Source organism: Acartia tonsa, chromosome 10 (genome assembly GCF_053477335.1).
Source record: "Acartia tonsa isolate MP-2025a chromosome 10, ASM5347733v1, whole genome shotgun sequence".
NCBI lineage: Eukaryota > Metazoa > Arthropoda > Copepoda > Calanoida > Acartiidae > Acartia > Acartia tonsa.
This window is the reverse complement of record NC_137269.1, coordinates 2049541-2074967: the sequence shown is the minus strand read 5'-3', so window position 1 is coordinate 2074967 and position 25427 is coordinate 2049541. Positions and strand designations below refer to the sequence as shown.

At 33.6% G+C, this 25427-nt stretch overlaps 3 protein-coding genes across 3 annotated transcripts; 2 read left to right on the top strand and 1 right to left on the bottom strand.

Annotated features, from left to right (window-relative positions):
• The first annotated feature begins 268 nt into the window (after positions 1-268).
• LOC145330884 (uncharacterized) lies at positions 269-7015 on the top strand. Its single transcript, XM_080175553.1, has 9 exons — positions 269-385; positions 1086-1142; positions 2130-2256; positions 3217-3271; positions 3679-3752; positions 4351-4449; positions 4921-5049; positions 5641-5772; positions 6792-7015. The coding sequence occupies exons 1-9, from the start codon at positions 334-336 to the stop codon at positions 6949-6951; spliced, it is 885 nt and encodes a 294-aa protein (XP_080031679.1). The 5' UTR covers positions 269-333; the 3' UTR covers positions 6952-7015.
• A 247-nt stretch (positions 7016-7262) lies between these two features.
• On the bottom strand, positions 7263-8471 carry LOC145330377 (uncharacterized). Its single transcript, XM_080175015.1, has 2 exons — positions 8360-8471; positions 7263-8067 (listed from the first exon to the last, which is right to left on the bottom strand). Exons 1-2 carry the CDS (start codon positions 8377-8379, stop codon positions 7263-7265), a joined length of 825 nt encoding a protein of 274 aa, XP_080031141.1. The 5' UTR covers positions 8380-8471.
• A 255-nt stretch (positions 8472-8726) lies between these two features.
• On the top strand, positions 8727-24274 carry LOC145330883 (uncharacterized). Its single transcript, XM_080175552.1, has 17 exons — positions 8727-8878; positions 9564-9668; positions 9979-10090; positions 10715-10752; positions 11886-11951; positions 12617-12791; positions 13355-13483; positions 13900-14040; positions 16216-16500; positions 17343-17498; positions 17760-17820; positions 18622-18759; positions 19769-19849; positions 20190-20232; positions 20770-20903; positions 22158-22247; positions 23650-24274. The coding sequence occupies exons 1-17, from the start codon at positions 8804-8806 to the stop codon at positions 23732-23734; spliced, it is 1914 nt and encodes a 637-aa protein (XP_080031678.1). The 5' UTR covers positions 8727-8803; the 3' UTR covers positions 23735-24274.
• Positions 24275-25427: the final 1153 nt, after the last annotated feature.

Genomic DNA, 25427 nt, shown 5'->3' with positions numbered 1-25427 from the left:
AAATCGACAGCGCCACTAGCACCAAGAGATGATTTAAGGGGGGCAGAAAAACAGCCAAATACCACTCCAAGACTTAATCTATGACCTATATAAAGCTTCCCTAAAATGGAGCATTCAATAGGTTCAGTGGTTAGCAAGATCTTTATGGACAAGTAAAAAATGCATTACTACTTTTTTCTATAGAATTTTCTAATCATTTGTACTTCAGATTAAGCATTTTTTATCTTATGTAACTTTTTATTCTAAATCATAAAATACAGATAATTCCATTATTTTGTTATCTTTATGCATATTTCCAACTAAAGGCCTCAGTATTTAAATAATATTGAAACAATGCTGACTAACATATTTTTGTCTCTGTGCCTTTGTTTAACAGTTTCATCAGGTTGAAAATGTCAAAGCTCATAATAAACAAGGATAATAACATCCATATAAGCGAAGCTCTAAAATCAGACTGTAGGACAAGCTAACATTAACAATGTAGAGTGTCAGGTTTTAAGCAGAATGATAATCTATAAGTCTAAACTAAATTGTCTGCAAGTTAAAGGCGACTAGAATAAATTTTTGTTTTAGGACATGCTTACATTTTTAGGACTTTATAATAGAAATAAATAGTGTAATCATATCATATAAAAGCTTATTGTCATAAAAATACAATCCAACATAGTTTAAATTGACATACTTAAAGTTTAGCCCTTTAGTATAGAGATGCTTCGTTTATAAAGTTGTACCTTGTTGTCCTGGGAATCATTCTTCCATGACCTAGATGAATAGGATCATTATATCCTATTAGATGGTTGTCAAAATAGTTTTAAAATACAGATTTTTAAATTGACCTATGGCTTTCTGATAACGATTAAAGAGTTGCTACGCTTACTAAATTGAGCCTAACTGATACAGAATTATTATGACAAGTTTGAAATCGATACGACAATTCTAACATGCATAAGAGCTATCCGTTACAGACGGACGTAAGTACTGACCGACCGACCCTAATTATAAAAAAGTTTTTTTAATCACTTATAATAAAAGCGCTGCAACTCTATAATTGCATTTTTGCATGTACATAATTGTGTTTATTCTAGAAGATGTAGTTAAAGAGGATAGTTTCGGAGCTGTTCTTATTGGTGGCTTCGAGTCAGGTATGTACCAGTGCCTTTACAAAGTGTCTAAAAGATTAGCCATGTGACGTCATAAAAATGAAGGAATGAAATGAGAGAAGTGGGAAAGAAAACCCCTTAAAAAGAAATAGGTAATCCCTCATTTTTATGACGTCACATGGCTGATTTTTTCGACACTTTGTAAAGTTGCGTCAGGTATTTGATAATTGGATAAATTTCAGGAAAAAGGGGACATTGGACTGTAAATTGTACTGGTACCCAAAGTTTTATCAACATCCTATCTCGTTCGTTAGCTTACAATTTTTGAGTACGTTTATCAAATTTTGATTAGTTGGTTCTACTTTCAGTGATTCGGTGTCCAAACTATTAAAACAAAATGAGTAATGTTGATTTAATAATTGGGTGTGTGCATAAATTTATCGTCCATTGTCTTATCTCTTAATATCCCAGGATAAATTTTTGAAACAAATTTCGAGAAAAACCAAATTGCTGCAAAATTGTGTAAAAAGTTATCCAAGTTACGTCATAAAATGAGGGAGATGAGAGGAGAAATGGGAAAGAAAACCCTTAAAAAAAGAGATGGACAATTCCTCATTTTTATGACACAATTTTGTAGCAATTTGGTCTTTGTCAAAATTTCGCTATACCTTATTTCTTGGTTAAATTATACCCATATTAATGCGCAGCAATAGATTTTTTAAAATAAGAAGAACTTTGAAACCTGGATTACTTGATTATCTTGTATGTGCTTAATATTGTAGTCTTAGGTTCAAAGTTTACTTTACTTGTTTGACATCCAGGCAAGGACGTCCAAGCTTTTTAGTTAGGGGGTATGTTTTAGGAGGGTAACCTTCCCTTACTACCCCCCCCCCCCCCCAACAGTTTTGATCACATCAGAACTAAAATTAGTCGGAGCCTGAACAATTTATATGATCTTTATGATTTCAAGAGTTGACTATATAAGTCCTTACCTAACTCACCCCTGGCTAATGAATTAATTCAATTAAGGAGTGGAGAGTTACCCCTGCAGCCTAGAAGTGCCCCAGCTGCCATCAACACTGAGAAGTACAGCTGCCACAATCTACAACGGCTCCCTGCAAATTTGTGGCGGCTGGAATTTCGATGAATCTTTCTTGTAAGTTTTTAGTAGCGAAGCTACTCTATTATTATATTTGTCTGTCCGTCACTCCGTCTGTAACGCTATTGGGGGAATGTGATTTTCTCGGATGCTATTGAAGATAGACGGCTGAAATTTTAGGTGAAGATTTCTTGTATCTATGAGCATCATGTGTATAATTTACTTTCTCGTATTCATTCGAATCCGGTTGATAGGAACCAGTTCTCATCCATACGAAAAAACTATGTCTAGCATCGGATTATATCCAGCTTTCTACGAATATAGAAATGTACAATCATAAGATTAAAACCAGTTTTTTTTCGGCCTGTGCCTTCGGCACCTCGGGGCTAAAAAAACTAGTTTCAATCTTATAATTGTACATTCTATATCCGCGGAAAGCGGTTTATAATACGATGAAAGAAATAACTATTCTCCGTCAGTCTGTCGGTCATGCATGAAAAGACAATAAATAAATTTATCTTCTTATTTCAGAAAAGTTTCGTGATTTCTAATTAATTATTACATACTTGTTAACTGAACATATTCTCTATAATTCATTTTGTCTGTTTGTCCTTCCATGAATTTGTATTGCTTCGCTTCTTATGGATGTTGACATTCTTATTTTTTATTTTTTTTTAATTGAAAATTTAACTGCATAAAACTTTTCTTTGTTAAAATATTTGGGTATAGTTCATATCGTGGCAACGCTCCTTAATGGACGTTTCTTCGTTTTATTTCACAGTAGCTTGTCTCCTATTTCTAGTCCCTGCGGAGGGCTCTAACCCTGCGGGGCCAATTGCCTAACACTGTAGGGCAATTACTTATCCCAACATAACCTAACATAACCTATAAATACCTATAAAAAGCCATTAAGGGACGTTGCCACGATAGGGACTATTCCCAAATATTATTATCTCCCCATAGATAATTTTGTCGAGCTATTTTAGAGATCTTTTATGATTACTATTTTGTTTCTAGTGATGAATGTAGAGTTGTAGAGAATGGGGAGTGGAAAACTGTTTCAAAATTAGTGGTAAGAAATATTTAATCGCTAGTTCAGCAGCTACTCTATAATTTATATTTAATGTTATTTATTGTGTATTTCTTCATTTAAAAGGACTATCAACAATAAACTAATTTTTAGAAATAAAAAAAAACAGACCTTTTTATATTTTTTCCATAGTTTTCCAGCCTTGAGGCCTCTAAATGCCCTTTAGGGAATAGTGGGGGAGTTAGGCCGACCCTCAACTCTGCATTGGAATTATCTATAAGAAAGAGGGGGAGGGATATTTTTCCATTGGTGATTTTTGTTGGAGTGTGGTGGTACCTATAGACCTATAAGAAGCTCTACTGTAAAGGAGAACCATCTACAAGTACAAAGACATACACAGAGAGACAGATAGACATCCTGTTACTTTTATAAATAGAATAATTTTGTAGGTGCCTAGAAATGACCATACATTGAACACCCTTGGCTCCAAGATGATTGTTACAGGAGGATATGGTGCTCTCAAGTAAATTTTATAGTAGCTATGCTACAATTGATCTTCTTGCAATGAGAGGTGGCTGGTTCGAGCCTATACCTCACTTCCTGAAAACAAAGATTGTAAGAGTCGTACCCCTACTACTGGATGCGGCGTATTGTAGTTTGTTTAACAAATTGCCTGTAATAAATCTAAAATAAAGTGGGGGGTAGGGGTGGGTTTAGTTTTTTTCCTGTCCTTAAATTCTATACCTGGTCCTGCAGTACTCTAACCCTGGCTAAACAGTACTCAATACAATCTAACTTAACCTGACATACAGAAATAAACAAGCAAACAAAAACTACCCCCCTTCCCCCTATAGTTTTGAATTTTGTTTCAGATTTAAGGAATATAGGGATTTGGTGTTCAACAAAGTAGCTGTCTATAGTGCCCTAGCAAAATGTGAATTCCCTATATCCCATCTTTTATCTAAGGTTGTTTCTTTCCTTCTTCTCTTTCTCTTTCCCTCAACTATGACGTCAATTGAATAGGTAGGCCAAAAGCGGTGGCATCTATCCCCATTTTCCTAGGGCACTAAACACAGCTACCTCAACAAAGCATTTCGTGGGAAAACGATAATTTTGTTAAGGTTTTTGGACGTAGTAGAAATATTTGATGGAGAAAGTTGGAAAAGATCAGCTGACAAACTGAGTATTCCCAGAAGTGGACATTGTGCTGTTAGCATCAGGTTATACAATAACATTTTTAACTACATATAGATGTACATCTAGTAAGATGGATGTAAGCCGCGGACACGACGGACGGACGTATCTTGATTTTCAGTTTGTAGAGAAACTTCGCTTCAAACCCAAACAACAGAAGAAAGTTCTATAAACAAGTAACTTAACCAGCTGCGAGTATTACTTTATCAGAGTATACTATGCATTATAGATATGAAAATCTGACTCAACATCCAAGTAATAATATACAGATTATCTTACTTTTGTCAATCCATGATTTTTGTGCTTCGCTACTTACCAAATCTATAATACAAAGTAGCTTGATTTTTGTCTGTCCGTCCGTCCCTTAAGATCTCGGACACCACAGAACCAATCGGATTCTACTCTTCAGGGAATATACCTGCTGGTCCTGGGTGGGACACCCCCCAAAAAAAGCCCCTATAGGCTAGGAGCGAACCCGCTAGTATTTCATATTTTAGTGACACAGAACTGATAACCATTGGTGGTCAGACCAGCAACGGAGGTCCTCTCCTCGTACCCCTGCCCAATATTGAGATGTATGAGGAGGGGATTGGATGGTATGAAATTGGAGAGATCTACCCACCCAGGTAATGTTTATAATTGAGCCATGTCATGCAAAAGACGTTAATAGATACAGTTATTAAATAGCAATACAAACAGACAAAAGAACACCCCTATACTAAAGTAAAATTAATCATTACTTTGTTCGCAAGGATTATACTGGGAATCACCTACTTTTAAAACTCAAGACAAATTAAAATGTATGAGCTCTGAGCTAGGGACTCGAAATTGTGAACCCGTTGGCTGCGGAGAAGAAGGTTGGGTAAAAGGGGGGGGGGTAAGTCGACTCTCCACTTTTCCATTTTAGTTTCAACTATTTTTCCTCTGTGGAGGGTGGATGTGCCCTCCTCTAAAATGGTTATATTCCTTTCCTGGACCAATAAGAAGCTTCAATGTAAAGGAAAACCATGTAGGTCCTGCTATTAGCTCCAGATCTTAAGCTACAGACACGCAGACAAACAACCATATGCTTTTCATGTAAGTTTTCTTGTTGTCCTAAACCATACAAATATGAAATACGATGCTCTCTGAGAGGGGCGGGTTTTTTGTAGTTGTTCAAAATTGGAAGAATTTATCAAACAAAAGTTGTCGCAAATATAGGTATTAAATAATATCAGATTTGGTCATGCCTGTGTCCTCATGGGAAATGAGATAATAATATCTGGTGGGAGCGCTGGTGATCATGTTGTGGAGGCCATGAACCTCGAGACACTGGAGTTTAGAAGGCTTCCTTCCACCATTCAACAAAGGTAGTTTTAAAAGCGAAGCTTTTCTATAATTAGTGTCGGTCCGTTCGTCCGTCCGTAACGGTAAGCTCTTTTTGTTAATTTAGGCATGTTAGAATTGTCCTATTGATTTCAAACTGTGCATAGTGATTCCTGTAGTAGTTAGGTACGATTTAGAAAGCGTAGCAACTCTATAATCGTTACCAGAATGTCCGTATGTCCATTTTAAACATGTTGATATTTAACTTTTTAACAACAAATTTTTTGTGATAATGGATTTAGAAAATATGTGGATATTATGATAGGGGAAAAGTTGTCGGTTGGAGGGTGGGGCGATCGTTATTTTAGACAGCTACAAGTTTCACTTTAATAGAGTACATAATAATCTGATGTAAGAGATCCAAGTATTAATAATGTTCATGTTTTCATTGCATTGTTATTTTGTGAATTTACCTTGTTTGATGAAATTAAAGACATCAAAACTATTTTAAATACAAAGATCTACAAGGAAAATATAAACCTTTAACCTAGAAAAAAACTAATAAGATTATTTTTAAAATCAAGTAAACTTTTTTAAATTAAGCACTTAAAGCATACAGACGGACGAATTAAAGTACAAATTAGGTATTTAGTTCAGGGATTGTTTACAAAAAAAAGTCAGCCATCTATCTGAAATAATAACAAAGATAATAACATTTCCCAAAAAACATTCTATACAAACATAAAGACAAGGTTCTTGAATTACTGAGAAGCTTTACAACTTATATTACAATTAACAAAAGAAATTTTCCAAGATGGCTTCGAAACCGATTAATATCCGCTAGATTAGAACCGGTTGTCAGCCATACTGAAAATTCATGTATATTATCCTATTATATCCAGTTTACTACGAATATAAAAATGTACAATCATAGTATTAAAACCAGTTTTTATTTCGGGGCTAACAAAACTAGTTTTAATCTAATAATTGTACATTTTTATATCCGCGGAAAGTTGTTTATAATACAATGCGATAAATATTAAATAACTAATCTAAAATTTAGATGGGACCACACAATGGAGGTTGTGAACGGCCAGCTACACATTTTTGGTGGACTCTGGGAGCCTTACACCATGGAGTGGTTTGATGGAGAGGAATGGCATCTGGAGGATCTCCAGTTCAACCATCTTGACTCTACCAGTGCAGTCCTTCCCTGTAATTAATCATTGTTATCCTTGTTTTTATTGTATTTTTTTTATTCAATTAAATAAATTTGTTAAACTTTTTTCTCTATAACTAAATTTCATGTACGTGCGAATGGGACATTTGGGGCAATTTTCATCCCCTACCGTCTATAACTAAATTGCCTATTTTATAATTTATCAAAAACTTTTTTTTAAATCAAAAAATAAAACAATATTAAAATAATAAAAAAAAGATGATTTTAAGATAAAACTAAGTTAAAAAAGATAAAATTATAATTTAAAAAACGCATTTATTGCAAAACAACAAAGAAAATTTCATTCATTTTATTTTAATTAAAACACCAATCCCAAAACCTCTTAACATTGCCAGAGTGCGCTGTTGGAGATTTAATGTATTCTCTAGCATTCTCAATAGTCAAATCAACGTGACCTTGAATGAAACTTAAGATGGCAGGAAATCCATCCAATACAGCTGTAGAATAATCATCTAATGTAATATCTGAATCAATAAATAAAGTTGGCGGAACTGGGAAATGATGCATAATATCTCTCAATGATTCTGGAAATAATGGACAGTAAACATTTACACTTCCACCATTGATTGTAGCCACATCACCGCTGTTTAATCTAGAATGATTCTTCAAATAGTGGGCTGAACAAGGAAGCCATCTTATATTCAAGTCCAACACATCTCCATCGGAAGGACAACCCACCTCTATTCTAAATGCACATTGGTATTCTTCTTTAATAAGACTCAATTTACACCTATCCACCAACTTTGCGTAAGATTCTTTGGATGTTTTTGCTTTATCACAAGCAAGAAGTCCAGCAGCCAGCAGGTCTTGAAACGAATACCATTCTGTGTGCCATCTGTTGTTCATGAACAATAGATTATTAGCTTGCACCGGATAAAAAAACTGAACCTCAGGTATTGGGTTACACCCTAAAACAAGTTCAAGATCTAACGGTATTCTTAGAGGTGTCTTTGAACCCAGAGCAACTCTAAACTCTCCAGACAAGGACTTTCCATCACTTACAGCACAAACAGATAAAATAGAATTTATGCCTTGTTTCAACAGTTCAGGTGTAATTGTTGGATAAAAAGAACCAAATTTATCAGCAGTTTGGACCAACCTTAAAATAAAACAAGTCATACACTAAATAGTTTTAAATAAAAATAAAACTAATAATGAATTCTACTATAAAGAGTAAAATTTCATATTAACCATTAATATTTAAAAATAAATTCTGACTATAAACAGTCAGATTACATAAACATAAAATTTTATGTGCAAATATTAATTACGAATTTTAAACTTCAAAAACAGATTTCAAAATATGAGAAAATAAAAATCCTCAATTTAAATAAAATTTTCTTTTCTTTCTACGTTTTAATACATTATTATAATTAATAAAAACTACTTACTTATTTGGATTCGGTACCATCGTTTCAGTTCTTTGGGCCGAAACCCGCCGCCGCCTCTCTGTTGAAAAACTTTTAAATAAAATTTAAAAAATCTGAAAATATAATAAGATTAAAATTGATAAAAAGATGAATTTTAGATAAAAACAAGGTAAAAATATAAAAATTATAAGTTACAAATAATCACGTTCATTGCAAAACATTAGAGAAAATTTCCATTCATTTCAATATACTTGAAATACCAATCGGATATTGCGCACTTGCCGCGTTCAATTTTAAAGTCAATGTAAACAAACAAAGCAGAAAAGTATTTTGAAAGTTTTACTTTACATTTTACCTAAAAACTTCCAATTTTTCCTTATTTTAATGTATTTTCCATTTATGAATTATTAAAGTTGACTATGAATAGTTTATAAATAAAATGAAACGAGTTCTTTAAGATCTAAAATGTCCTCGAGTAGAGAAAACGAACCGTTTGAAAAAGTAGAATCTGTATGTAGAGAATTAATTGCTTCTTTAAAGGTAAAAAATACTATGGATGAGATAATGGCCGATAAATTGATGTACATCCCCAGTAATGATACACAAATTACTTCTTCTATAGATTAAAATTCAAGGTTAAAACGCTTGAACGCTCAACTTAATAAACTAACCAATAAATTCTCTGAAGTCCCCAAGGTTGTTAAGCCATCGAATACGAGAACGTTGTTACAAAATTTTGGGGACAAGTTTAATAAACAGCCTAATGTCCCCTCTCTCTCTCTCTGTAAAAAAAACATGTATATATATTTAAGTAGCAAAGACAAGTATGTCCCCTTAATAGCGCAATTATAACAATAGCAAAGCCACTAAAAACAACAGTAAATTAAAATTTAAGTGTTGCCTTTTAAACTTTTCACACTAGCTACCAGTAGACATTTTTGAAATTGAATTTCGGAATTAGGATCTGAATTTATGTGGGTTTTAGCGGATGCCTGCGCCCCTCTCATCTAGCTACTGGCACCTATTTGAAGATAAGGAATGGGCACAAAAATAGGCAACCCTCCCCCATGACTATAATCTAGATATAAAAAGCCTATATATATGAAAACCAACCCGTGACATATGTGAAGCTCCTCGAAAAGAGAGAACTCAATTGTTTCTGAGATCCTAAGTAACAGACAAAGAACAAAATATTATGCATAATTAAATTTGTTTCTATTAAAAGTCTGAAAAAGTAAAGACAAAGAAGTTAGAAGAAGAACTGAAACTAAGTCGAATCATGAATGTTAAACAGTTAAAAGCTATCCAACAGTTTCAACTAGAAATAAAGGTAAGTTTTATAAAAAAAATTACATAAAAAAACCGCCAAATGCAGTAATTAAGGAATGGGACAATAGATCTAAAATAATTCTCTTGGTGGACTTGAACTTTGGGTACTGTAATTAACGCAATTCTTCTAATTTTTGCCTTAAACCGACCATAAGACTTTGATTTAGAAAAGATAGCCTAAATCCATACCGGTAGGAATATGAATCTTTCTTAAATGGAAAACTTAATTAGGTTAGTTGCAAAGTAGAGAAATCTTAACTGTCAAACAAAAAAACCTCCCATTCTAAAAAAATTAAATTAATTATTTTTAGAGCAAGGATGAATACACTGAAGAATTAAAGAGAAAACTGAAGGAAACAGAATTAAATCTTCTAAAATGTTCTCAAGAATTAAAAAAGATGAAATGCATCGGGATAGAATTAGGTAGGTACCTACCTATGAGTGTATAAAAATAATTAAATTTTAAAAATTAACTCACATAAGAATAATTTTGTCCATGTATGCAACAAAATAGTACTAATATTTTAAAATAAAGCAGAAGAGTAAATTGAAATACAGATTTGCTTAGAAAAATTTATTTCATACTGAGTGAATGTTTTTTTAAAGACAACAAGAAAGTAGTAGAATATACGTGGATATTATGACAGGAGAAAAATTGTTGTCAATTTAGGTTGCAAAATCACCTCGCGTTTATTGGTTGGGTCATTTATCCAATAGTTGGGAAGGGGATGGGATAAAGAGCCCGCTACAGAATTAACTTTATAATAGAACATGAAAATCTGGTGTAAGATCAAAGTAATTATAAATCCATTATTAATAAGTAAGTCTTTTTTGTATATTTGTACTATTTTATGTGTGTGTGTCTCTCAATTTGCATATATGTTATAATTGTGATTACATAGATCAGTAAATAATACTCTAGTTACAGAGAAGTTGCAATACCAACAATTAAAAGATTTTCCTAATATAAAAAAATATGTTTATTTGCATAAATTATCTAGGTAGTTATTTGAATTTCATATTTATTTTAAATAAATTTTTGTTTAGATAAGAATCTGGAATCAAGTAAATATGAAGAAAACAAGGTATGTTTCATATTTTGTTCTTTCACACAAAGTGCATTGTTGAGCACTAACACCCCCCCCCCCTCTCCACCTTTATTTTTTAAGTAAATTAAAATTATGGGTAGTGGGGGGTTATTATTGCTAAACAGGCACTTGTTGGAAAGCACCCATATTATTTCTCATTTTAAAGCTTTTCTTAGCTTTATTAATTACTAGCGGCTACGCCCCTAGAGGACTCTAGTGGCACTTTAAATGTTTGTTTTTTTTAAGATAATACGTCACCTATCTATGTTGTGTTCCTTCAAGTCTCTACGATAATATTTCGATTTTTTTGTGATTTCTCTTGGGAGGATGGTGGTACCCTCCCCCCAAATAGTTATAAACATTCTCTGGACCTATGAGAAGCTATCCTGTTAAGAAGAACCCGATCGGTTCAGCGGTTAGCGAGATCCTTCGGTACAGACACACAGAAATCCTGTTACTTTAGTATAATGATTGTGAACAGTAACAAGTTTTTGATAAATTGATATACATTTAGTAGGTAATACAATAACAATAAGTGGTTGTTAAGGATCTAATGGGATAGGACAATGGCCGATAACTTGATGTACAACCCCAATGATTGATGATACACAAAATTACCCCAGACCTTCTGTAGATTACAATTAGTGGTTGAAACACTTAGGTACTGAACTTCATTATACAACCAATCAAAATTAGAAAGGTCCCCAAAGTTTTTAAGCCAACGAATAAGAAACGTTATTATAAAACTTTGGGGTCTGGTTTAATAAACTTCCCTGACGTATTCTCTCTATCTGGGTTGGTGGTTAATTAGGAGGATAAAACAGTTTTCAATTAATTTAAAATGCTTTTATTCCTCCGTGGATGGGTAGTATACTAAAATAATGTTGTTGTTAAATTAAAGTAAAAGAATAGAGAGGCATGAGCTATATGTTACTCTGCCCCCAGGGCGGGAATCCTGTCCCGATTTTTGTATATGGTCTTTGAAATCAGCTAATAATGTCTGAAATACAAACACAGCCGAGTTCCTACAAAAGAACAGAAAGGAATTTACTAGCAGACGAAAAGTGTCTCCATCACTTAGTTGTTCAGATCACAAATCTATACTTATACATTTATTGTTGTTTCTTCAGAATAAAGACCCCTTGAAAGTGAGATTATCAACTGAAGAAAATACCATCTACACTCATGTGGCTGAGGTAGGGACGTTGATTTTAAACAAGGATATCAACATCCATAAAAGCGAAGTTAAACATATTAGACAGCCAGCAACAATCATTAACAAATATAAAGTAACAATCTAGAAGACAAATTTTTCATAGCATAAAATATCTCAAATTTACTTACATACAGGATCCTTAATATAAACAAAATATACTACGATTTGAGACTTAATAGAGAAGCTTCTCTTAAAACATTGTACCTAATCGTTTTATGACCTAAATCGTATCTATCTGTTACTGGACTCATCATGTTAAGTTTGAAATCGATAGGACAATTATACCATGCCTAAATTACCAAGAAGAGCTATCCGTCACGGACGTTATAATCCTTGTTATTAATACTATAATTTTTATTTTATTTCTTAACTAGTGGCTACGCCTCTAGAGGCCCCAGAGGGGGTGGGGGGGTTGAATTCGACCGCCCTATTTTTTTAGTTTTAAAAGAAAAGGTAATTTTTCTCTAGGGGTGATTTCGGGTAACCCTCCCCCAGAATATTTATAAACCTTCCCAGGACCTATTAGAAGCTACACTGTAACTCAGAACCATATCGGTTCAATGGTTAACGAGATAACTCTGTATACACACACACACACACACACACAGACAGACACAGATCCCTTTACTTTTGTCTTTTGTTTAGACTGAAGATAATGAAATGGTTTATTCCCAATCATACCAGGACAACAAAACCAACCAAGAATCTATAAAAGATGTTTATAAAAGAAAGACACAAGAAATATCTACATCTGATAGTGAAGCACAAAGTCAAAGTATAAATGTTAAAAAAGAAAATTATAATCCTGAAATTATTACAGGTATGTATTGATGAATATTTAGTTTTTTTTACCAAAATACTCAACAAGAATCAATTAATGGAGAATTTACACCTGCACCTCCCACTTTCATGATATTTTTTTTGTTATGACGCAGGTGCTAATTAATTTTAATAGCACAAATAAAAATAGTAAACTTTTTTTTCATCTACCTAATATTTGAAACTTTATAACTATGCATGATTAAAGCCTCTGGGGACGCATTCAATCGATTGATAATGACGGAGGGCCAGCCAGGCAGACAATTAACCCTTCGATTGTATAATATTTGTCCTGTGTATGGTAATGAGCTACGCCAGTTATGGGCCAAGTCATTCCCCCTTACAATTAATGTGGCGCGCCTTACATAGCAGCAGTAGAAGCTACGAGCTTTAAGTGTGTAGTAATGACGTGGTTTGGGCTGAGATTCAATCAAATCACCTTAACCAAAGACAAGAGGATGCGCTACGTGTAACGATACAGTCACGTGTCCTATGGACGAAATTGTCCTTGTTTATCGTAAAAATAACTATATTCACGTATAACTTTATCAACTTATATTAAAGGAGATCAGTATGATTCATCATCAATATTACATGACTACTACACCCCTCTTGATCATCAGAACATCATAGACCACTCAGAAACCTACCATCCTCCTGTTAAAAAGAGAATCATTGATTCCAGAAATCCAGGAAAGTGACCATGAAAAATTATTCTCAGTTGGAATACAAAGTTTGAAGTCGATAGGACAATTCTAACATGCTTAGATTAACGATAAAGTCTGTTACATATAAACGAACAAAATTCATTATTTGTAATAATTTATAAATAATAATAATAATATAAATAATAATTTATACTGTTATGGGTCAATCTAAAGCTTTACGGAAAAAAATTAATTTCCTGGTTCACTTTATTCTAAGATCCTACTAACAAAAAACAGGGCTCGTCAGCTGCGACTAAGCCTCACATTTAAACTAGTTTGGGTCAGGTTTAAACTTTCCCTAAGGCTTACAGGCCGGCTTTCGCGCGGCTGCCGAGCCCTGAAAACAATCATACAGCCCTTTAGGTATTTTTTTTACATTATTTTCATGGCTCACACTATCAGAATCTGAAAGCCAGAGAAACTCAAATATACAAAAACAAGTAGAATCAAATTATTATAAGTCGCAACTAGAAATTAGAAATATAACTAGCAATTCCAATTCAATAGAACAGCATTCCTATTATTCGAAATCACAAAATACAGGTCTTAAAAGGATTCTAATATAGATTTTTTTTTATAAAAACCGCAGCGATTATAATATTAAGTCTTTGTCGGTCCGTCAAATTCAACATCTGCTTTTTATTGGGTTTAGGATTAGGATTCAAATACTTTTTAATGTAACATGACAAACATATCATTAATAGGAAGAAACGTCATTTTATCACTAGTGAAATTATCATAAAAAATACATTTCATTAGGTATTAGGGGGGATGTACACTTTCCTTTTGAATGGGGTGGGGGGGGGGCTAACAGGAAGCTAACAGACTCTTGGACACCGATTCCAGATAACCACCCCCTCTTCTGCTTGAATTATGTCTATGAACTTTTATTGGTTGGTTTAATATTCAAACAATACAATCATGGGTGTACTGGCAACCAAATACAGAGGGTACAGGTGGGCCAGTATTGTGGTCAAAAATAGTCCAAGGTGGGTGATAGCAAATTCGGACAGCACCCATTTTATGATATCTTCTGCAACATTTACTCGTTTCATGGTGAAAAGTATAAAATGTTATGTGGCATTTAGTCCCATCTGGGATAAGGAATGGACTTAATTTCCCAGACATTTTTTCCGCGGAAATTTTGGGGAAATTTTGTCCGAAAATGAAAATGTTTTGATAAAATTTCTGAAAAGAATGGACAAATTTTAAGTACAAAAAGTCCCTTTTTAGGGAAAAAGGGTACAAAAACAATTTTTGAAATTTTAGAGAATTAACAATTAACATAATACAATGGAGAGCATGAATTATACTAATTTTCTCAGGATCTAATATCCAATAGAGTCAAATGAGTAAACAGTGCAGCAAGATAACACATTCTGCTTAAATGGTCATTAAAAAGGGGATTGATACTTTCAGCGTCATTACGACTACAACAATGGGGTATAGTCCCTTTCGTGGCAACGCCTTTAAACTGTTTTTAATCTATTTTTAAAATGTATATCAAAAATATACTATGACACCAGTAGAATCAGACTGCAGAGCCCAAATTTGAATTAAGTCCCCAATAAACTTTTTTGGGGGGATTCAAAAATTAATTATTACTGTTGCTCTGGTCAGATTGACTAGAGCAAAAGGGTTTTTTTTACTTGGGGTAATATTGTAGCTTAGAGAAAATTTTTATATAATTCACGTTATATTGATACAATAAAAAAAAACATTAGGTATTCTGTTCAATGGAAATAATTTTTTCTCTAAAACAATTAATTTCAGTGAAAAATTAAACATAATACAATAAAACACATAATGCTAAAGTCAAACCAATAAGATTTCTTGTTTCATTTCAATTCTTTAGCATTTCCGAAAGAGTGTTTTCACAAAATGACTTATTTACAATGTAGTTAAATAATTTTTATTTAATTAAAATGAAAAGAATGAAAACTACACACGTAAAAGATACATACTTTTTAAAATATTTAAAAATATAAGTTTGAATAATCTTATTTTATATCATATTTGTATATGTGACAAAAATAATTTTGTTGTATTGCATAAACATTTGTTGTCATCTTGTCATGTTGTCATCAAATTTAACCCTTTACAGCCAATTTTTATGTGTTTAAAATAGGTGATAGAACACAAACATGTTAATGTTAATTCATTGGTATATTGTAAAGATTTAACTTTTTAGTGAATTTTACAGTAAAATCATAAGGCCTAATTTTACTCTATACCAGAATACAATATTATTATATTTATGAAGCAAAACACTCTAAAAGCTACGAATTTTACCCAAATAAAAAAAGACCTTTTGCTCTGGTCAAAATGACCACGGCAACAGTAAAAATTAATATTTAAATCCGCCTTAAAAAGTTTATTGGGGACTTAATTCAAATTTAGGCTCTGCAGTCTGATTCTACTGGTGTCATAGTATATTTTTTATATACGTTTTAAAAATAGGTTAAAAACAGTTTAAGGCGATTCGTCGTATTTTTAAAATGGCTTTTGATAGGTTATTTTAGGTTAGGTTAGGTTATATTGGGTTAGGTGATTGCCCCGCAGGGTTAGAGTTAAACCGCAGGTGCTAGGAATAGGAGAAAAGCTACTGTGAAAAATACGAAGAATCGCCCCTTAAGGAGCGTTGCCACGAAATGGTCTATACCCCAATCATGTTAGAGATCAAATTATTATTAGAATTCTCTTATAAAATATCTGAAGACAATCAAGAAAAAACTTATTTAAACAAAACATCAAATCATTGTGATAAAAGTACAAAGTCTCCAAATCAAATTTTAATGGGCAACAATACAGAAACTTGTTCCAATAATCAATCAATTGTAAAATCTACAATTTATAAAGTAAATCCTAAAGAAAATGCATTTACAATAAGAAACGTAGAAATTGGTACGGGGGCTTATGTCATGGGAAACGAAAATGATAGGCCTAAAATTATTTCTTTCACAGGAAATATAGCACCAAATAATGAAGAAGCAATCGTACAAGGTAACTAATTTTTTAAAAATGTGTCTATATAATAATAAGATAAAATGCGGGGCTATCCAGTAGCTAAAATAACCAGGGGTGTATATTCTGCACAAGATTCATTTTTTTCCCCTGCTGCAAATTTTTTTTTCCCCCACCTATTTTTTTTCCAGCCAGGAAGGGGATAAAATGGAAAAATATTTTCAAAACTCTTTATTTTATTCATATTATCCCCCCTCCCACATATTCTTTTAGTTTTTTCCCCCAAAGAGGGGAGAAAAATGGAAAAAAATGCTTTCATTTCTCTTAATCTTTACATTTTTTCCCCCAACCACATATTTTTAATTTTTTACCCCCCCACCCGTAGCAGGGTCAAATTTGCAGATTATACACCCCTGAAAATGACCTAACCTAACCTGACCTAAAGAGATAAACAAAATACTTAATACTTATCCCTTCGCCTTATTTTGAATTTCTTTTTAAACATTAATGATTTTTTCATAGATAAATCTAGACAAACCAAAAAAATACTAATTTTTGTTAAAAAATGATACCATAAAGACATTTCTTGTATTCATTCGAAACTGGTGGATTAGAACCGGTTCTCATCCATACAGAAAAAAATTATGTCTAGTATTGTATTATATCCTGGTTTTAATCTTATAATTGTCAATGTACATTTTATATCCGGAAAGCTGTTTATAATACGACGTGAGAAATAACTATTATGTGTGTTTGATTGAGGGGGTGGGGGGGAGTTAAAGAGAATTCATATTTTTTTTGATTATTATTTAAATATTGAAGAAATTTTAATACAATCATTTTCTTTCCAAATTGAATAACAACAAAATTACTATTTTTAGAACCAGAAATAATTACAACTATTGAAAACAATGAAACTTGTGGAGATAATATTGCAGAAACTGATCCTTACATTGAAGAAACCAATTCAGTTGGAAAAAATGAAGAAGTCTTCTTTTGTGATATTACAGAGAGTTCTGACTATGAAAATGACCAAGGAATGATTTTTAGGCTTTTTAGAATACCTATGCTTATTTTATTATTTATATTCGCAAAACTTGAGCGCTTAGAAAACCTATAAAAAAAAGGTAGCTACGCTTTCTTGATTGTACCTATCGTCCAAACTTTAAAGTCGATAGGAGAACTCGTAACATGCATAAATTAACGAAAAGAGCTAACCGTGACGTACTTAAGGACGTACAGACCTTAATTATAGAAAAGCTTGGCTTTTAAAAATATAAATAAAAAATCATTTCCAGACAATGAAAATCTAGAAGATTCAAAATTCGCCATTAATTTAACTTGCCCACATTGCGAAAGGTAAAATTTTTTTTAGGACTGAATATTTAATCTTTTAAATACCTAAGTAATTAGTCCTAGAATAGCTGTAGACTTAACATTTGATGCTTTTTTTCACTTCTTCCACCAATTCAAAAAAATTCCTAAATGCACCTTGTCATTTGTATGGGCTTTGGGACATCTAAAATGATGGTCCCAAAAAATTTTCTTTACGTTCTTTCGTTGTCTGTTCGTAAGTTACGCTTAAGACATGTTTTATGATTTTCGTCTTACGTATTCTGTGATTCGTATGTCCGTACGAAGGTCCGTCCGTGTAAGATAGATAGATATAATTTTTTGTTAGTTTTTATTATTATTGAGTTGATTTTAGATTGCAATATGATTTATTTTAAAGGTTTGTATGTTTTTACACGAAAGAAGAACAATATTTTTTTCATTCAGAAAGGCATCAGTTTTCATGACAAATATTCTTCTTAGAAGATAAATAAATCTTTTGTTTTGATTATCCAAGTATTTGGTTAGGTTTACAAGTTTCTGAGATCTTTTTTTGCAGATAAACAACCTTTCTTGTACCCTAATAGATTTATGGGGTATAGTCCCTTTCGTGGCAACGCCCCTTAAGGGGTGATACAGCGTATTTTTAAAATGGCTTTTGATAGGTTATTTTAGGTTAGGTTAGGTTATATTGGGTTAGGTGATTGTCCGCAGGGTTAGGGCCCCCCGTAGGGGTTAGAAATATAAGAAAAGCTACTGTGAAAATACGAAGAAATGCCCCTTAAGGGGCGTTGCCACAAAAGGGGCTATACCCGACTTATGTTTTAGGATGCTAGATTCAGAGGCCGACCTCACCTTCCACATAGCCGCTGAACATAAGTGTGTGTGTGCCGCTGAACATCATATCAGACCAACGATCAGTCCATCTTGTAGGATATGTCTGGCACAATATAATAGCATTAAAAAGTTAGTATAATTTTCTTATAAATAAAAGATGTGCAATCAAAGGGTTTTCTGATTGTTATGAATGTAATTGTAGATAGTACCATAAATCGATATATAATTACTTGGATGTCGAACCAAATTTTCATGATGATGTACCTTAATAGAGTTATACTTTCAGCTGGCTAAAATATTAACGTTGCCACCACCCCCCTCCCCTTTACCTCATTCTTTCCTACTGGATTAAAACAAACGGACCAATAAACGAGGCCCATATAAGCAATTGACGACAAATTTTGCCCTGTTAATATATCAACGCATTTTTATATCCACTGTGCCAATTTTTCTATGTCCCAATTTCATTAATGCTTCAACAAAAAGAAATGGCGTCGTCATTACAAACTGAAGGTTTAATTACTTGTTTTGGTTGCCTTAAGAAATTCAGCTAATAATGGCGTTATTTTGAAAATTTTGATAACCCCCCTACCTCCAGTTTCTTACAATTAGGTTAGGTTAGGTTAGCAGAGCGCTCGCAGCTAGGCAGGCAAGAGGGCCGAACGTTGCGGCTAGGCAGGGCAGGGGGACGAGCGCTGCGGCCCTGGTTATTATTTTGTGGGAGGGGGGGGGGGATTAAAATTTTTTAAAATTGAAAAAAAAATCCTAAGAGGTTATACCCTAATTTTTTTCCGTATGCATATGTAGCAGGACCTCACCTTTTTGTCGCAAGACTTGTAGAGTAGCTTCGCTTCTCAGCTCAATTGAAATGTCCCTTTATCTGTCTGCCCTGCTAGGGGAAAAGCTATTGTGTAGATAGTTATTGATTATTTTGTATAACAATCTAACTAATGATGGTTTGACCTTTTTTATTCCCTCTAAACGGGACTTTTGTTGTTTTCCTAGCCCTACCCTTCAAGGATAGGGCCAGACATAACTAGTGAAGTGTACGTCTGTCTGTCTAAGTTGCTTGTTATTTAAAGAACCCAGAAGCTTGTCAACAGGGACACACTCCCACACATGATATATTTTTATTTAGGTTAACATCTCACGCTAAAGAGAAGCACTGTCAAGATAATGGTGAAGTTAAAGAAGACTCTTGTTTAAATAATTTGGAGGGGTAAGCTAACTTTTAAGTACTGTAGCTTATTTATAACTAGGGGCTTTGCTCCAAGGGGTAATCAAAAAAAAAGTACCTGGATGTGTCCCTACCTACTACGTAACTTTCCATTAAAAAAAAAAATTGAGGTGCATTTTTGTTTTTGTTTTTTTGGGGGGGTTGAGGGTGTCCCACGCCCCAAGAAAAAAGCCTAAAACACCACAGGACCAGTAGGTATATTTCCTGAAGAGTAGAATCCAATCGGTTCAGTGGTTACCGAGATCTTAAGGGACGGACAGACATCAAGCTACTTTTTATTATAGATTATGATATTTATTTTGTTTATATTATTATTTTTCAGTGGTTCAAGTATTCAAACGCAGCCCTCGAAAACTACCCGCATTGTAAGTATTTCACTTTAATGTACTGTCTAATTTTTAATTTTAAATCCGATTTCTAGAAGAAAAATGATATTTCTTACATGATACAAAGTAGAAAGATGTCTGTCTGTCTGAAGCTTAAGATCTCATTAACTGCACCGAACCTATTAAATTCTCTCTCCAGGGAAGATTCCTACTGGTCCTGTGGGGGTTTTAAGATAAGGGTTTTTGTTATTTTTATATATAAAAGTGGGGGAGGGGGAAACCACAACACCCTAGGGCGAATCCACCGTGAAAATATCCCCCCCCCCCCTCAAATTTTCCCCTATTTTTACTACAAACGAACGATTATAATAAAATAGAAGGTTGACTTTCCAATACTTCTAGGGGCGAAGCAGCTAGTTTGCTACAGAGAATGGACAACAGACAAAAATTTACAGTTGAGGTGCCTGTCTGTTTCATTCTCACACAACAAACCTCTATCTTGATTAACATCCGAGAAAACGACTTTTTAATTAATTCCTTTCATGACCAGGTTTAATTTAAGTATACTTTTTTTAGAGAGACAAAGGCCTGAAAAAGTCTCCTGCATGCGAGTTGTGTGGAAAACAGTTTTCCACAGAATACTACCTGAAAATACACACGGACATCTGTAGTGGGGTCAAGAGATATACTTGTACCCTATGTACTAAGGGGTAAGTTACAATTCTTGGTGTTTTTTTCCCTCAAAGTTCCTTGTCAAGCAAAGGAACCTCCCTCCCATTGATTTTAAATGAAGAAAAAATAAGTGGTTGTTGTTAGTTTTTATCTTTTTTCTACTTTAGGTCGGGTTAGGTAATATTGGTTACGGGTTAGCCCGGCAGGCTTAGGGCATTACAGTATCCTACCTTTCTTTTTTCAATTTATTTGAAAATAAGATTTGGATGTTTTGTGCTCGCTAGGCACTTTCAGTGAAAGCATTATAATTATTGTTTAATTTACCCCTGGAGACATAGATTAAAACCTGCCCAGTACTACAACAAAGCTTGTGTACTTATACATGATATTTTATTTTTAAAACACATGAACACTCCAGGGATCTAAAGGGATTAGACAACGACCCATAAAGGGAGGGGGCAGAAGTGACACTTTTTGAAACCAAAACTAAAAGTCAAAGGAACTCAACTAAATAAAGAGTTACAGCTCTGAGATTTGACATGGAAGTTGCTTTATAGAGGTGAAATATGGAACTGTGAAGAAACGGCGGTGGAACCGCCGAAAACCGCCGATATTTATCTTTGCCTTTTCTCGCCAATTTTCAATCATATGAGATAAACTTTTTTTTTATAAAAATTTCCCTTTTTTGAAATATTTCAAACATGTCAATATTAAAAACGAAAGTGTCAAGTGCAAATATATTGAACGGCATCATACTTCTAGTAAAACCACAATTCTCCTCTGCTGCATTAGCAGCCTTCCACTTTCCTGTCGTTCCTTATATTTTCATTTGGCGAGAAAAGACATAAAAATCACAGTTCTTTCTTCACAGTTCCATCGCCGTTTCTTCACAGTTCCATATCATACCTCTTTAAAGCAACTGCCATGTCAAATCTCAGAGCTGTAACTCTTTATTTAGTTGAGAACCTTTAACTTTTAGTTTTGGTTTCAAAAAGTGTCACTTCCAGTTCCGCCTCCCTCTTTATGTACAACCCCAATGATAATACTCAAAATTACTCCTTCTGTAGATAACCATTAGTGGTTGAAAACGTTTGGACACTTAACTTTTTTAACTAACCATTCGAAATTTAATTCAAGTCCTCAAAGTTACTGAGCCAACTAATAAGAAAACGTTATTATAATAATATTATGAAACTTTGGAGGCTAGTTTAATAAACAGCCCAATTTCCTCTCCCTTCCTGCGAAAACTCAATGCTTAATAATTTACATTACAATGTTTTGTGATTAAATAGGTTTACCCGAGAAAATTTGTTACGAGACCATATTAGAGTTCATACAGGAGAGTTGCCTTACCAATGCAGGATCTGCAACAAATCTTTTAGGTGACTCAATTTCTTTTTTTATTAAAAGCGAAGCTTTTCTATAATTAGGGTCAGTTCGTCCGTCCGAGACAGATAGCTTTTTTGTTTGTTAATTTAGGCATGTTAAAATTGTCCTATCGAAATCAAACTTTGCATGGTGATTCCTGTAGTAGTTTGGTACGATTTAGAAAGCATCCGTTTCAGAACTTCGCTTTTATGGATGTTGTCATCCTTGTTAATTTATATGCTTTAGTTTAACATATTCAGTGGCGTGAAAATTTTACCTCTCCGTTACCAAAAATTGAAGGGGGTATAATTCAAACAACAAGAGGGGAATAATTTATTGTGAAGGGGATGGATACATCATGCAAGATGTCCAATAATAATTTTACATAATCTATATATTCAAAATTACAAAAAGCGTCTTTTGACTGGTAAATTAACGAGTTGGTCGAGCTAATATTTTTTCACACTTCCCATAAATTCAAAAGGTGTGTTACCTTAAAAACTCCCTTAACTGTGATAGGAGGGTGCAGAGTCCAGACAGTAGACCCTTGTTAAGGGAGTTTAGAGGTGTGGACACCTAGGGGGATGTATTCATTCACCCCTCTTAATTTTTCCATTTTGCCAGGGGGTTGATACACCTTCCTCCTGCACATACATGCAGTACTTTACAGCTCCTCAGTTGCGCTTGGTGTCCCCTCCTTTTTATAGGGTTGGACGTCTGGGACAAAAGTTGGGTTTCACTTGGGTTGCCCTTAATAAGGAGGTCAAATGTTGGGTTTCACTTGGGTTGCGAAAACCCAATTAATGCATGCATGCTTCTGCACACCTCTGAATCTATGTTTATCTTAATACACGTCCTTGTTACATAGTTTTCTTTTGGGATTAATAATAATATATTTCTAGTAAAATCTTTCTTAAACCTTTGACTGCACCTAACATAAAGTTAAATTAAAAATACATTTCAGGAAATTATTTATAGTGCAGTGGTAATAGTAAGATAGCATTAGTCAAAAAACTTTGAGAGGAACTATCAAGAAATAAAAAAAAATATGGGTAGCTCAACATATTTTCATGTCTTATCTACGCCATTCCTAGTCCAAATTGCTATCAAAGAAGTTAAAGTATAGAATTGAAAACCTCAAATGTATTTTGGAAAATTGAAGAAAAGTCGCGCTTGCGCAATAAAAAACTTATAACCAACTTTAATTGTACGATTGTCCAGTTTGGGCAAAACTGAAATAATACTTTTTAAAAAGAAAATATATCGAATGTGCAAATATCATTATTTTTGTCCAAATAATTCTTAGTCATTTTTACTAAATTCATGTTTAAATTTAATTTTATTCATGGTTTTGCACATTATACAAAGCTTTAATCCATTGCGAATGGCCGAATTAAATTTTATTATTGTGTTAAGGTCCTACAGTGTGCTACTGAACCACGCAAGAAACAGTCACAACGTCAAAAGTGCCAAGGAGCTGAGAATTGAAAAATCTGTATAGTTAACAAATTTATTTATTAATTGTTATTGCGATAATATATTGTTATTAGGGTTGGCAATCCGAATTCGGAATCCGCCCAATGTTTAGACAATTTTTGGACCCAGAATCCGATTCCGCAACCAACACTTAAAATTGCGGATTGTTGATTTTTATGACTTTTGTAGCACTTACAATTTTTAATTAAAAATGTGACAAGACAAAAACCAAAAAAGTATTTCATTGTTTCTTTTAACTACAAGTAAAATGGTGGGTAGCATCTAAAGTTTTTCTGTATTTTAGTTCACAATAGCTTTTTATACTTATTTTAGGTTGGGATAGGTTAAGTCAAGGTTAAAAAAAATTATGAAAAGAACTTTAAAAAAATTACTAGAATCCACAATCAGACAATCCGCAAAAAAATCAAGAATCATTAATCCGCTTTTTTTTTTGGGGGGGGGGGGGCGGATTTTTGTAAGAATCCGAATCCGGTTAAAAAATTGGGCGGATTGCCAACCTTAATTGTTAGGATGTATTCTAAATAAATTTTTAGTTTTTCTAAAATAGTTTGTTTAATAGCGATGTTACTCTATAATTTATTTGTGTATCCCATTTTTCAATTGCCCCTTTCATCATATTTCTAAGTTAGAATGTTTCTTGATGAGATTCTAAAATTTTAGGAGCCATGGGGTTATTATATTACATTCATTTGACATACAAGTAAGTATTCAATTAAACAAGGGTGCCAACATCCAAAAAAGCGAAGCCCTGAACGGTAGGACAAACGAGAATTAGTACTTGTAGAGTGCCAGAACTGAATATACATGTTCAGTTCAAGTCTAAGCAAAATGATACTGTTTAAGGACATACTTACATTTTTAAGATTTGATTTTAAATTAAATTCGGACTGACTATAATTTTAGAAAAGCTTCGCCTCTAAAAATAGTCTACATCACTGCTGGAAGGTGCTTAAAAATTGCTTTCACTCGTTTGTGCTTAGTTTCCTGCAAGTCGGAGAAACCATGCAGCGGAATGAGTAACTTATTAACGTGTCAGCTTGCTGTCGAGTTCGAGTCTGGTCCACAAGGAGTCATACTTCAGACGTTAAAACCATACCAATAACGAAATTAATTCGGAAGAAAATCACGAAACTTATACGCGTTATTCAGCTGTCGTCGGGGGGCAACACATCGTAAAATTGACAACCTCTCCATTTGCCCGCCAAATATTATTTTAGATTTATTTTGCTTGTTTGTTATACCTTATTTCTGCGTTAAACCTGATACCTTCCATGCTGCGCGTAACTACAGAAGAAGGGAAACAGGAATTGTTTGACCCATAAACGGGCACAAGGGGACACTTTTCCCCATTAATTTTCTTTTGGTATTTTAATTATGAGATAATACACAAAAAAAGAGAACATATGGGAGGCGATTGTGACACTTCTTGAAACCAAAACTAAAAGTCAAAGGAACTCAACTAAAAAAAATAAGAATTACAGCACTGAAATTTGTTATGGCAGTTGCTTTAAAGAGGTACAAGAAACGGCGGCGGAATCGCAAGTATCGCTGATTTGTTTTTTGGCGGGAAACGGCGGTAGCGGCGATATCACCAGTTTTTCTTCACATTTCACATTGTACCTCTTTAAAGCGACTGTCATTCCAAATTTCAGTGCTGTAACTCTTTTTTAAGTTCAATTCCTTCAGTTTTGGTTTCA

Coding starts and splice junctions, on each gene's coding strand:
- LOC145330883 (XM_080175552.1), top strand. CDS start 8,804: ATGTCCTCGAGTAGAGAAAACGAACCGTTTGAAAAAGTAGAATCTGTA. Junction 10,753..11,885: donor GTAAATATGAAGAAAACAAG/GTATGTTTCATA, acceptor TTGTTTCTTCAG/AATAAAGACCCCTTGAAAGT. Junction 17,821..18,621: donor ACTTGCCCACATTGCGAAAG/GTAAAATTTTTT, acceptor CTTATGTTTTAG/GATGCTAGATTCAGAGGCCG.
- LOC145330884 (XM_080175553.1), top strand. CDS start 334: ATGCTGACTAACATATTTTTGTCTCTGTGCCTTTGTTTAACAGTTTCA. Junction 4,450..4,920: donor CATTGTGCTGTTAGCATCAG/GTTATACAATAA, acceptor TTCATATTTTAG/TGACACAGAACTGATAACCA. Junction 5,050..5,640: donor GGAGAGATCTACCCACCCAG/GTAATGTTTATA, acceptor AAATAATATCAG/ATTTGGTCATGCCTGTGTCC.
- LOC145330377 (XM_080175015.1), bottom strand. CDS start 8,379: ATGGTACCGAATCCAAATAA. Junction 8,068..8,359: donor ATGGTACCGAATCCAAATAA/GTAAGTAGTTTT, acceptor TTTTATTTTAAG/GTTGGTCCAAACTGCTGATA.